General features: G+C 40.2%; 1 protein-coding gene across 9 annotated transcripts in view; it reads right to left on the bottom strand.

The window, feature by feature from the left end:
* The window catches only part of MAP3K7 (mitogen-activated protein kinase kinase kinase 7), a 75,497-nt gene extending 63,313 nt beyond the window's left edge, over nucleotides 1–12,184 (bottom strand). For 7 of the 9 annotated variants that reach the window (XR_016038426.1, XR_016038427.1, XR_016038428.1 and 4 more), the window contains exon 1: nucleotides 11,781–12,182. Coding sequence is in view for 1 of the 9 variants with exons in the window: in XM_088840710.1 (XP_088696836.1) it covers nucleotides 11,781–11,900 (120 nt within the window). In the remaining 8 variants the exon portion in view is untranslated. Of the gene's footprint in view, nucleotides 1–11,780 lie in introns of all 9 variants that reach the window. The other 2 variants (XR_016038433.1, XM_088840710.1) reach the window with 2 other exon arrangements.
* Nucleotides 12,185–14,331: the final 2,147 nt, after the last annotated feature.

Genomic DNA, 14,331 nt, shown 5'->3' with positions numbered 1-14,331 from the left:
TGAAACCCAACAGACTTGAGTTTAAATATAGATTCTGTCTGCCTGCTAGCTACCAATACTGGGGAAGTTAATGTCTTTGAGATTCTGTTTTCTCAACAGTAAAAGGGAGATGTTTACATTTTCTTCAGCATATTATCTATAGGGTTCATAAGTCAAAATCAGATATTTTCTTACATACCACAAAAGAATAGTAAGTGCTTGGAGTTGGGTGTGCTCAAGTTTGAGGAGTTACACTCCTTATTTCTTTCAAATTAACCACAATGAACAGCACACAGGCCCTAAAATGAATTTCAACATTATGACAATACCAGGTTAAGAAAGAAAGGATGGACAGACCAGTCTATCTGTTAACAGTACTATGAATAACGATTGGGAAGGAATTTAATATATTCTCCAACTATGTATTTATAAATGGCAGTTCAGGTCTGACTCGCAAAGAGTCGGACATGACTGAGCAACTGAACTGATACTGATACTGGTGGCTCAGACAGTAAAAAATCTGCCTCCAACGCAGGAGATATGGGTTCAATCCCTGTGTCAGGAAAATTCCTGAAGGAATGGCTTCAGAAGGGAATGGCTAGCCAATCAAGTATTCTTGCCTGGAGAATTCCAGGGACAGAGGAGCCTGGCAGGCAACAGTCCATGGGGTCACAAAAGAGTCAGACAGGACTTGCTGCTGCTGCTAAGTCGCTTCAGTCGTATCCGACTTTGTGTGACCCCACAGACAGCAGCCAACCAGGCTCCCCCGTCCCTGTGATTCTCCAGGCAAGAACACTGGAGTGGGTTGCCATTTCCTTCTCCAATGTGTGAAAGTGAAAAGTGAAAGTGAAGTCGCTCAGTCGTGTCCGACTAGTAGCGACCCCATGGACTGCAGCCCACCAGGCTCCTCTGTCCATGCGATTTTCTAGGCAAGAGTACTGGAGTGGCTTGCCATTGCCTTCTAGACAGGACTTAGTGGATAGTAATTTCACTTTTCTTTTACTTTTCATGTATTTACAGATACATCAAAGCAACTGGTACTCAGCAGGTCTCTTGTTTCATTTTGCTATTCTCAAGAATCCCACACAGGGATTCCAAACATTACATTTGTGTATCACGCATCTGTTGCAAAAACTGTGTAATGACTAATTGTGATGCACAAGTGCCACCTAGTGCTGAGAAGATGGCCAACCTGAGCCGGCAACTTAAAACCATGAGAACAAAACGTGGGCAACAAAGAAGATCAATCCTGGGTGTTCATTGGAAGGACTGATGCTAAAGCTGAAACTCCAATACTTTGGCCACCTCATGCGATGAGTTGACTCACTGGAAAAGACTCTGATGCTAGGAGGGATTGGGGGCGGGAGGAGACGAGGATGACAAAGAATGAGATGGCTGGATGGCATCACCAACTCGATGGACATGAGTTTGAGTGAACTCCGGGAGTTGGTGATGGACAGGGAGGCCTGGCGTGCTGTGATTCATGGGGTCGCAAAGAGTCGGACACAACTGAGCGACTGAACTGAACTGAACTGAAGGACAAGATAAACTTTCTCCCTCTCATTTACAAAAGCAATTTTTTGGAAACACTCTGAAATATAAAACAGGCATTTCATGTAAGATAAGAGTCCGTGAACTTATTAAGAAGCCTCTGCGTGCATCAGGGCCACATGATATTTCACGTGTATGGTGAAACAACAGATCTAAAATGATTAAATAAAGTCCAAGATGCCTGAGATTGTACAGGTAAACTGAAATACATGATAGAAAAAAATAACTGCTGTGAATTCAAAGGTCAGAGGCACAGAATCAGTGCTTAATGAATTACATTTCTGTGTATGTAATGATTCTGATTACTAAATTCCAGTGTGTGGAGGGGGATTTCCCCACACTTTCAAGCAATCCTCAGATACCAGCTGGACAGCCTACCACTGAGTTCAATTCTGACATCACCCACCTCGAGAGAGCATCAGACCCCACAGGTTAAGGGCTCAGTTCTGCAAGACTGTGTTGTACCCTCCCTCCCCCCCACCAAAGGCTTCTATGCCCTCTCTGTGCCCCACTCTCCCCCAACCTTAATGTGTTCACCAACCTGGAAGCTCTCTGAAACCTGTCCTTCTGGGTTTACGTGGAGCTTCATTAAATGGACGTGAATGATTAAGCTGCTGGCCACTGCTGATTGATTCAACCTCCAGCCCTTCTCCCCTCCCCAGAGGTCAGAGGGGTGGGGTTGAAAGTTCCAACCCTCTAATCACACTGTTGGTTCTCCTGGCAAGCAGCCCGGTTCTTAGGTGTGGTCCAAAATTAACCTCAGGACATCTTTATCTCTCATCACTTACAAAATTCAGAGCGTTTTGGGAGCTGTGAACCAGAAACTGCAGACAAAGGCCAAATACATTTAAGAAATATTTTGGTCATCTGAATGACCAAGTACATGTGTGCTTAGTCGCTCAGTCATGTGCAGCTCTTTGCGACCCCATGGGCTGCAGCCTGCCAGGCTCCTCTGTCCATGGGGATTCTCTAGGCAGGAATACTGGAGTGGGTTCCCATGCCCTCCTCCAGGGGATCTTCCCAACCCAGGGCTGCTACATTGCAGATGGGTTCTTTACCGTCTGAGCCACCAGGAAACCCCAAGAATACTGGAGTGGGTAGCCTATCCCTTCTCCAGGGTAACTTCCCGACCCAGGAATGAAACCAGGGTTTCCTGCATTGCAGGTGGAATCTTTTCATATTTCTTGTAAATCACCATATCACAGAATCAAAATGTGACTTTCCATCTTTTCAAATGGCATAAATAATAGGGGTAAAAGAATAAATATATAAAGAATTGATCCCTGCCTTCAAGGGTTGAAAGTGAGGTAGAGAAGAAATTCAAGACAAAACACACACACACACACTCTCACACTTCCCAGCTGAAAAGGGCCAGAGATGAGAGTCTATGATGGCAGCTTTCAGGACAGACTTAGGGATTCGAGGGTAGAGAAGGCTTATTTCCATGCCCGCTCCCCCTCAACTTCTCACTGAGTTCTCCAGAAGAAAGCAGCCTCACAGGACAGGCTCTGCCAACATGGGAAACTGCAAATAAGTTAAGTGTGGTAAAGGAGACAGTCAGAGGGAGGCCTCACATCCTTTCAGCCTTGACAGAACGTGGAAATGATACAGAAAAACTCCTGCCAAGAGAAAAACAGGATAACTGAATACTGAAGTGTCTTCTGACTGCAGGAAGGAGGCTGTTGGATGGCAGAAGCTCAAAATACAGGGAGCTAAATGCAGAGCTCAGCTGAATCTCAGAGGATCAATGAAAGCCAAAGGGGAGGGCCCAGTTAGCAGCTGGGGAGAAATGGGTAAGGTCTCCTGCTTTCAAGGGGTGAAGTGAGGCTAATGCCAAGAGAACAATGAACTGCGTTTATTCCTTAAACCAATATTTCTTGAATGTCTACTATATTCAGCTACCATCTGGGATACAAGAGATATAGCCGAAAATAAGACAAAGGCCTAGATCCACATGAAATATACTTTCAATTTAAGTGGGGGAATAGGGAGAGGAAAGAAAAGACAGTCAACAGACAAAAAGATGGGGCTTCCCATGTGGCTCAAGCGGCAAAGAATCTGCCTGAAAATGAAGGAGCCGCAGGAGATGCAGGTTTGATCCCTGGGTCAGGAAGATCCCCTAGAGGAGGAAATGACAACCCACTCTGGTATTCTTGCCTGAAGAATCCCATGGACAGAGCAGTCTGGAGGGCAACAGCCTACTCTTTGGGTTGCAAAGAGTCAGACATGACTGAGCATGCAAGCATGTGAGACAAAAAGATGAATAAGATAAATAACAGCTTATAAAAAACTGCCGTGGAGAAAAAGTTGAATAATGGGACAAACTTACGTGGAAATTTATGGCTGGATAGTATAAAAGGCATCTGAGGAGGTTACTAATTTCATATTTGAATGACACAAGGAATGAACCAAAGAAAGTAGTAATGTAAGGACCCTTAAGGGGGAAAAAAACCCTACAATCCCTATTCAACAACATTTGAACCCCATCTATAGTTTAGGCATTATCTTACCTATTCCAGATATAGAAGTAAACAAGTTAAACCAAAATCCTTGTTCTAACTACTTACATTCTTTGTGTGCAGGGAGACAAAGAGGAAGCAAGATGTGTGTGCACAAAAGACACAATGTTTTAAGAAAATGACAAATGTACTAAGAAGAAAAGAAACATAACTGTGTGTGTGTACACATGCATGCACTCCTCCCACTCCAATTTTAAATTAGGCCTTACTGAGACAGGTGACATTTTAATGATGACCTAGAGAAATACTTGGAGGGTTTGGTATAAGCGGGACATAGTGGGAGAAGGAAGAGTGATGCAGGATAAAGCCAGAGAGACAGACAAAGTCTGGATCCTGGAGAATTCTTGGCACAATGAAAAGGAGTCTGAATCTCAGCCTAAGTGTGATGGGAAGCAATTAGAGGAATTTAAGGAGGAATGTGATATGATTTTACATTAAAAAAAAAATCATTCTGGCTCTATGTGAAGAATGAATTGTAAGGAAGCTAGCTTATATATAGAGAGAGATCAGGCAGAGGGCTGTAAAAGCAGCCCAAGCAAGACAGAAGTGCTTTGAGAACGAGGCTGATGGTAGTACAGAAAAATGAGCAGAACTGGGATATGTTTGAGCTTGTTTTTGTGCTCATGTGCTCAGTCATGTCCGACTCTGTGACTCCATGAACTGCAGTCCACCAGGATCCTCTGTCCAAGGGATTTCCCAGGCAAGAATACTGGAATGGGTTACCATTTACTACTCCAGGGGGTCTTCCTGACCCAGGGATCTAACCTGAGTCTTCTGCCACTCCTGAACTGCAGGCAGATTCTTTACCTGCTGAGTCATCACGGAAGCTGGGGAATATGTTTTAGTTGTTGTTCAGTAGCTAAGTCCTGTCCAACTCTTTGCAACCCCATGGACTGCAGCACGCCAGGCTTTCCTGTCCTTCACTATCTCCTGGAACCTGTTCAAATTATGTCCACGGAGTCGGTGATGCCATCCAACCATCTCATAAACCATATGTTTTAGAGGTAAAGTCAAAAGAGCTTGCTGATGATCTGTATGCAGGCAGGACAGGTGGACAGGAAAAGACATGAGTCAATTATAATGTCTAGATTCAGAAACAGTTTAATAAAGGATAAGAAAGGATGAAGCAAGCAGATTTTCTTTCTTTCTAATAGCACAGAGTTCTGATTTACTCATATAAAGCCTAAGATGCCTATTTAGATATCTGAGTAGAGATATCAAGAAAGAAAGTGGAAACATGAGTCAAGAAGTCAGGCAGAATATTAAAAACCTGGGAGAGTCACTAGCATTTGGTTGGTACTTCGAATCAATCCTCTGGGCGTGCTGACCAAAAAATAACATGTTAACACTGGGGTCCTAGAACTGAGCTTTGAAGTACGTCAACATTTAGAACACAGGGGAAGAAGAAACCAGCAAAAAGAAAGCAAATATAAAAACAGCAAAAGCATTAAGTCAGTGGCTCTCTAACTGTAACCTCTGGGTCAGAAGTACTTGCAGCACCTGGAAATTTGTGAAAATATAACTCTCAGGTTCCCACCTAGAATTACTGAGTCTGAGGGTGAGGTCCAGCAGTCTGTGTTTTAACAAGCCCTTCAGGTGATTCTGATATTTGCGAATGACTGTTATCAGGTTATATTAGAACCACAACTAACAGTGAGACAAGATATCTCACCGGAAACCATCACACAGACCAGAGAGCCTTCGCTTCCTGCTGACACGGTCTATGGAAGTTTTCCAGACCACTGACACGGTATCTTTAGCGGGAAGAAAGGAGAAGAATTCTTGAGAGCAATGCACTGTTGTTCTTGACAAGAAGAAAAAAGTGGCACAGATGGCAACTTGAGACACAATGGCAACTGAGGTAAATAATAAAAAAAAACTAATATTCAAACTACAAAACAATGAAAGGAAGTCACTTTTTACTTACTACCAAATTTCTAATTTAAGTTCACAATCAAATATGCTTTTTGGATTGTACTCATATCTGAGTAAGCTCCTCTGACATATTATTAAAAATTATTGTGAATGGACAGCTCTCCCCAAAGATCAGTTTTCACCAAGAGTGTAAAAAATGGCACATGCCCAAATTACAAGTATCTCCCCCAATGCACACATCCATCCAAAATAGTGAACCCAGAAATAAATATTTCAGATATTTTTCACAATCCCTCATCTATAAAAATAGAAAAACAAAGGAATGCAGTGAGAACTTTGGTTTTAAACGGGAAGTCAAATTAGAAATATTTCCTTCTGAACATATGACTGTTTTCTAAATTAAAATGTTTCCAGATTAATTATCTTATTACATGTACCTCTCCCCCCGTGGTTTAGCCCTCATGGTTTGGGATCCACAATTTTAGTCTCATGTAGTAAAGCAGATTTAAATTTAATTTCTGAATATAAAAAAAGTGCAGCAGAAGAATATGAAATGACAGGAAAAAAATATTTCCACGCAATTAATATTAAAAGGCAAAAATACCAAAATCAAAATTTGGTATACGTGTTCAAAGAAAGCAACTCCTTTAAAAACTAATTTAAGATGGACAAACACTCCATTCCTTTGTCAAGTCAGGTTTAAAAAAAAAAAACCCATCTAAATGAAAACTAAATAGAAAAGGGTGTGCACCCTTGCACTCTTAATTTACTATGAAATAATTCTTAATTATGTCCAATTCATGTTATTTTTAGTTCAGTGACTATAGCTGTCAGTTTGCTTTGTCCCTGACCTGTGATCTATGTGAATGGACCCTGGCCATGCTGCCACTGCTCTGGCTAGAAATTTGCGACATGACAGAACAAGCATAGATCTGAACATTTATTAGTTAGAACTTGGAGCCTCCAACTATTTCAGAACTTCAATATCTATTCATTAACTGTGGCAGGGTAGAACTGCCACCTGCTGACAAGACACTTTATAACACAAAAGTAAAGCTTATATTATTCAGACTTTTTAAAATCAGCCATAAGACATCTGACCCTTTAAACAGGCCTTTCTTTCAAATAATATACTCATGTCATCTTTTCAGTTACACACGCACACTATAAATGTTATCACTGTGGCTACCTCTTCACTGTGATAACAATTACAGGTTTCTCCTGAAACCAACAATCAAGTTTCACATGGAAGTGCTTAATAATAATAATTCTGAATATTCTTAATCTTAATAACAAATCTATAGACAATTTATTCAGGCCACTATAAGTTAGATTCTCTCTATTACCAGTTAACCACACATTTAACATTAAAAAAAATCACAAAATGTACAATACTATCAAAGCTCTTTCTGTATTTCAATTTAAAACAAAACCTCTGCATGTCTCTAAGAACATATAAATTATCTAATTATATGTGCATTGCACATATGCTGTTCTTGATGTCAACACTGTGGATCTCCCCTTTAGAAAGTGACCATGCCAAACAGGGTCTTTTTAGCATTTTAGTAAAGGCCCACTAATGCATGGCTTGTATTGTTATAGCACCTGACCCTCTGCAGAATCTTTTACCCCTGGTTAAGCCAAACTATTTGCTAGGTATAATTAATTGCAATGAAATCAACATTTCCAACGAGAATCAGATTTTATCTTTAGTGTAAATGCTGCATTAGCCAAATCACTAACTTATCTTAACATAAAAGAACCAGGTCACAAAAAGAGAACCAGATGGACACTAGAATTCTCATGATTATGGTGCAATAACTTCATTTACTCATTCAGCAACTATAGAAAACCTTTAGATGCTAGCCATTGGAGTTAAAAGTTTGAATAAGGTTAAACTTTGCTGGGGGATACCTACTTTCAGTGACAGTGTCATGAATACCTACTTTCACTTTAAGTGTCATGAATAGTAGAACTGACAAAGATCTAGGTTGCTCAGGGAAAGCTTTTCCAAGGAAGTTAACATTGGAGAAGGAAATGGCAACCTATTCCAGTATTCTTGCCTGGAGAATCCCATGGACAGAGGAGCCTGGCAGGCTATAGTCCCTGGGGTCGCAAGAGTTGGACACGACTTAGTGACTACACCACCACCACCACCACCACCACGACTTGAATGGTGAGAACAGGTCAATGAAATTCTAAGGAAAAGAGCATTAGAGACAGAGGAACAACTACAAAGAATTCATTTTAGTATCTTTCCCAATCTATGATGCTTACTTTATTCAAAATCTAGTTTCAAAATCTTTCCCGCTAAATGGAGCCTTCCGTGATAAACTCTACTTTCAAATTATGGCTTAAGTGTGCAATTCACATTACATTCAGTTTTAATTTGTGGTTCCGAAAATCTAGTCTCAGGATAAGTCAAAGTTTTTAAGGAGAGAACCCTAGGATCCTTCACTCATCTTTCATAATCTTAGCATAGAAAAGAAGGTTCATTAAGTGCTGGAGACCAGCTATTACAAATGAAATTGGTATTTTGTTTTCCATTCTTACAATAAGGTTTGGCTACAAAGTAACTTCAGAAAGAACTGAAGGTACCTTATAAATCCAAGAGGAAAGAGCAAATGACTCAGGAGTGTGAAATCTCAAACTCAATGCCCTGCTCAACCATGTACTTAGATATGAGGCTTCTGGCAAATCAAACTCTATGACTAGTTGTCAGTATCTGTAAAACGGGAGTATCATTTGCCCTATTTAATTAGCATTAGTTAGTCATAAACTATATTTCATCATGATCATTGTTCTTTAAGCTGCCTGTGGAAACAGAGCATAAATGCTAGAAAAAGTGTGAAACAGTAAGTGTGATTTCATTTTAGAACTGGAAGAAACCTTAAATTATCTTTCAATCTCTCTTTTTATGTGAGAAATCAAGAAGCTCAGAAAAATGAGGTGATTTGCTCAAAGTTACTAAAATACATGATGGTAGAATCAGTATGGCATCTACATTTTCTAAATACCCAGCCCAGTACACTTTTATTTTAGCCACACCACATTGCCTCTATTACTTCTTGCAACCTAGTCCCCAGCGTACTGATACATAACTCACAATTCAGTCAGATCTAGAATGATAAAAGCTAAATGACTTAAAAATTTTTTAAAATATCTACACAGGTTTCTAATGCTGAGACCTGACATAATTTGATATCAAAACTGAATTTAGAAAGTTTCACACTGATTATTACTGAGTCATGGTATAAGAAATGTAAGGATTAAAATCAGCTGATGCCTTAAAAATATGCATCTGTGAAATGAGTGCATATTTGGCCTATGGTCAGAGTACTTTTCTTTATACACAGTTTCTAACTGAATCAGTATAATGCTGATTCGATTACACTGTTATTTGAGAAACAGAATATGATTTTCTTCATTTGTAGGCAATATACTGGTACCATATAAAACAATGAAAGCAATATAAAATACTTTTTGTTTCCAGTTATCTTTCTCTGTTTCTCTTACTCATGATTTTAAGCTGAGAGCAGAATCTAAGTTGAGAAATAATGAGTGCCCACGGTGCTCCCTAGATTATATAGTAATACTGCTTTAATGTGAAAATAAATAATATGATGAAAACTACGTAATGGTTTTAACCTTAGAAAGGTCTAAGTTCAAATCTTTAGCACGAAAATAAACTGAGTAATAAAAACTGAAAAGAACAAAATTAAAAGATTGCCTCTAGATGAAAATTTCATCTAGAAACAAAAATTTACTCCTCAGGAATGTCCTAAATCTACTAAAGAATAGTTGAAACATCATCTAAACTAAAGGAAGGGTCTTTGGAAACAGAACCCAAATAGGAAGTTAAATAGCTTTGGGGGAAGAGTAGTAAAAGGATAAATGAGACCTTACTAATAACCAAGAATGTAAAATGCTTCAGAAAGCAGTGCGGGAAAACTAAGCTTGTAAAAATCAGATGATGTAAGTCTCTGAAAACATTTGGTAGACCACAAAGTACAAGTTATTATTATATAACAATTTGTAGTCTACAAGCATAGCAGTTCGCCACAGAGTAGACGTAAATGCTTATTTAAAAACTGTAATTCTTTTATACTGACTCACCGAATTTTTATTCTTAAAAAAGAAAGAATGTTAGCCATGAAACCGGGATCAACTATCCAATTCTGAAAAAAGAATTTATCATAGTTTCAATAGGAAAAAAAAAAAAAACACAGACACACACAAAACCTCCCCCTCTTCCAAAATATGGGTTCTTCTTTTAGCCATATGACCTTAAAGAAGGTCACAGTTCCTCTCTGGAACTCAGCTCCCTAGTAATGTGTGTCAGGCACTGTGTTGGGTGTTTTGCATGTACTGCCTAATAAAGTCTCATACAAATATAATGAAGTAGAAATTATAATCATTTTACAGTTAAGGAAACTAAAGCTCAAAAAGGTTAGTCAGGAAACTTGCTCCAGATAGCACAGCTAATAAATGGCATAGCTGATACACTGAATCTTCGTCTAACCCCAAAGGTTTTGCTCTTCCTACTTACACTATCCTGTAAAATGAGTCTGTTTTTAGTGATCTTTAAGATTATTTTAAGCAAGTAAAAATAAAGTAATCCATTATTCTTCCAAAATATGCATAGGAAAAAAAAATCATTCGTTGAAGGATAATTATCTCACTACTTTTAGCTTACCACTGTCTTAAAGTAACTTAAAATTTATAAAGTACAGATAATTCTTTGAGATCTGTATTACAGAACATGCAGGATTCTCGTGGGTATATGTAATGCAGGGTGCTTAGTAAATTTCTTAAATAATAAACAAATGGTAAATAATAAATACTATTTCCAACTGAAGTTTTAACACTTTCTAAAGTGTCTTTAAAATATACATAGCTTTCAGTTTTCTAAATTTTATGGTCTATACAACCAACCTCTGTGCATTGAAAAGAAGCAATGTGCTAAAGGCACATGGTTACCTTGCTCCAAAATAATGTTAAATACTACAGAATAAAGGATGTATTCGGGTTGTATAACAGCGACTTCTGGTCTGATCTCACATTCTAGCTGTCACTGAAATCACTCGTTATTGCTTCAGAATATGCTACCTGAAACATTTTTTCATCCTAAACCAGTCTACATTACTAACGGTGAAATTAACCTAAATTAGCCTAATCGAAGGCTATTAAATAACATTTAATATGACTACTGCTCTATGGAATCGGCCAAACAGCTATTCAGTACCTGGAAAAACTATTAGACTTGTGGATGTATTAACCTACGAAGCATCCATTGAGCACCCACTGCGTGCCAGATGCTGAGCCAGAAATCGAACATAATCCAATCCTTGACCTTAAGAACACCATGTTTTGGAGAACTAAAACTCCAAAACGGCCATGGTCTTTGATGTATTTTACTACTTACAGATTCTAGAACTGGTGGACCAGACGATCGCACCAGTTTATTCTTCTCCGTTTGAGATAACCCAAACTCCAAGCATCACCGACTCGATGGACATGAGTTTGAGTGAACTCCGGGAGTTGGTGATGGACAGGGAGGCCTGGCGTGCTGTGATTCATGGGGTCGCAAAGAGTCGGACACGACTGAGCGACCGAACTGAAAACTCCAAGCACCGGAGTATTAAATCCAAACTCAAGAGTGCTAAAGTGAGAAAAAAGAGAGCTACCCCGGAGCAGCTGAACGCGGAGAGCCCCTTTACACCCGGTCTCTGTGGGGTGTGGGGACTCCCGGGTGGGTCCGAGAAATAGAGGGGTTGGGGAGGCGGCTTTACAGTCAGGACCAGGCAGAGACCGGCACAGGCCAGGGCCCGAGCCTCCGTGCCGGGCCTCGCTCACCTCTTCCACCTCGATCTCCTTGTAGTCTATCTCTTCAAAGTTGAGGACTTGGGAGGGGGCTTCGATCATCTCACCGGCGGAAGACGAGGAGGAAGAAGAAGCGGCGGAGGCTGTAGACATGATCCCTCGCGGAGCCCGGGGGGCCCGGGAAGGCTGCCGCCCGGACAGTCCGGGGGAGACCCGCGCCCACCCGTCTCCGGACCGACCTTCAACCTGGAGCCACGGCGATCCGTGGCGGGGACGCGGACAGCGGCCACAGCCGAGTCCCGGCTCCGGCTCAGCTGCGTTTTCCGCCGCCCGGCCCCGCCCACCAAACTTCCGGTTCCGGCCAGAAATCGGAAACGAGAGGAGGGCCTTGAGATCAAGAGAGGGGAGGGGAGAATTCGGTGACTGAGACAGAGAAAGGAAGGACAGGTTGGGGGTAGGTTGGGGGAGGGGTGGAGTGGGGGAGGGTGAGAGGCTAGTTTGGACCCGTGGGACAAATTTCGCGAGACCTTTATTAAAGGACTTCAGCAAAGCGATGATACCGCGAGAGCTGACGTGTGACGTAATTAATACGCGCGAACGGAAGTGGCGCAGAGCACGATGGAATCTCAGTACGGTTGGTCCTTTAGGAACCAGCGGGAAAGATAAAAGCTACCGTTTCAACCTTTCTTGGTGAAGTATGTTTTGACCCCGCTCCCTTTTCTCTCAGGGACCTGCAGATGGACGGGGTAGTATGGATTGAGTTTTTGTGATGAAGCTTACTATTCAGTTTCACTCCTAAGCTAAACTGCACTATTAAAAAGCCTAGGAAAATGTGTTTTGTGTTTGGAAGGAAGCGATTACTACTGTTACTTTGAGCCAGTCCCTGATGCTGTCAGAGATTCTAAAGAAAATAGTACACAGAGAGCCAGCATATGTAACCTGGATAATACTATATAGGCTCACGAACAGAAGTTAATTTTAGGTAAGGTAGATATTTATGATTTGACGTAATTTGTCATTCATTTGAACTTATAAGATGAGTTAATGGTACAGTCGGAGTGCAGTGCTTTGTGCCTGATGCTTTACATTTAGGTATCCATATTTTATCATTAACAGTAGCCTTGCAAATTAAGTATTTTTGTTGCCATTTTCAGGACAGCAGTAAACAGGCTCGAGAGTAAATCAATTATGATTCTGACAAGCACCTGGCTCAGTATATTTCCAAGGTGAAAAGTATTTCTTGTGTTGTACTATCAACACAATATTTAATTTTAAACTATCTGTTAAACATAAGTCAGTTTGACCTAAAGCCTAATTGGGAAAATTGGACTTAGAGATGAAGGTTTAAGAGTGAAACGTTGTGAAGGTCAGGTTCTATCTCAGTAGGAGACCAAAAAGGGAACAGTCAGAAAGGAGAAAGTGAGGGGAATGGTGATGGGAATATCAGTGGAGGAGAGTTTTTCAAGTAAGGAATAGCTAACCAAATAAATGCTGTACAGAAGTAAGTTTAACACATTGGGATTGTGAATAGGTCATTGAATTTGCCAATTAAGAAGTTAAGAACTCCTGGAAGACAGTGTGTCATTTTTTTATTTGTAGTTTTAATAACGATAATTTGGTGAATGGGTAAGAGAGTGGAAGAAAGAATAATTTCTTTCACAGAGCAATCTCTGGGTGATCTTACCCAGGGTATTGACCACTTTTATGATGATAACTCACAATCTCTCCCAGTTTTCAAATTTTTCCTGAATTCTGGACCTATTGGACATCTCTGTTTAGATGTAACTTAGCGCATGAACTTTAAGATTTCAAAAACAAATTCAGAAGTTGTCACCCACTACATATATATTCTTTGTGTGCATTTTCTGTCTCCATGAAGGATCCCATTATCTACTCAGTTGTCCAAGTGAGAAATCAGAGCTTTATTTCTGTGTGTATTACAATAAAACGATGCTTAATTAGTGCACTAATAACCAAATAGAATGGAGAAGGAAATGGCAACCCACTCCAGTATTCTTGCCTGGGAAATCCCAGGCACAGGAGTCTGGAAGGCTACAACCTGTGAGATTTCCCAGGCAAGAATACTGGAGTGGGTTGCCGTTTCCTTCTCTGTTCGTTCTCTAGTTGGACACGACTGAGCAACTAGACAAAAAACAACCACCGAATGGAAGCATATTAAATTAATAGGATAACCATTTTTACCTGTCATTTCTTTCCTCAAATTCCCAAACTAGAATGGTCACCTTTTAACCTTGTCCTTTCACTCATAGGTCATATTTACTTTTTCTTTAACACTTTGATCTTAAAACAGTGGATGCTACCAAGTGGGAAGTCAAGAGATAATTCTTTTATGTTTCGGCTGAATGAATAGTTTTGCCAGTCCTAACTTTCATGGAGTGCATGATCTGTTTTCTGTACCTTCAGTTTAGAACTAGAATACTGCAGAAAAGGGCTTAGTCACCATAGTCATGATGTTATTCTGCTTGTTTTTTTTTCCCCCCAAATTTTGTTATAAAAAATATTGAAATACAGAAAAGTTAAAAGAATTTTACAGTAAACAACTATATACCTACTGGTAGGATGC

Source organism: Moschus berezovskii, chromosome 10 (genome assembly GCF_049115385.1).
Source record: "Moschus berezovskii isolate FMDL1 chromosome 10, NW_MosBer_1.0, whole genome shotgun sequence".
NCBI classification, from domain to species: domain Eukaryota; kingdom Metazoa; phylum Chordata; class Mammalia; order Artiodactyla; family Moschidae; genus Moschus; species Moschus berezovskii.
Note: the sequence above shows the minus strand (reverse complement) of the source record. Positions and strands in the feature narration are given on the sequence as shown.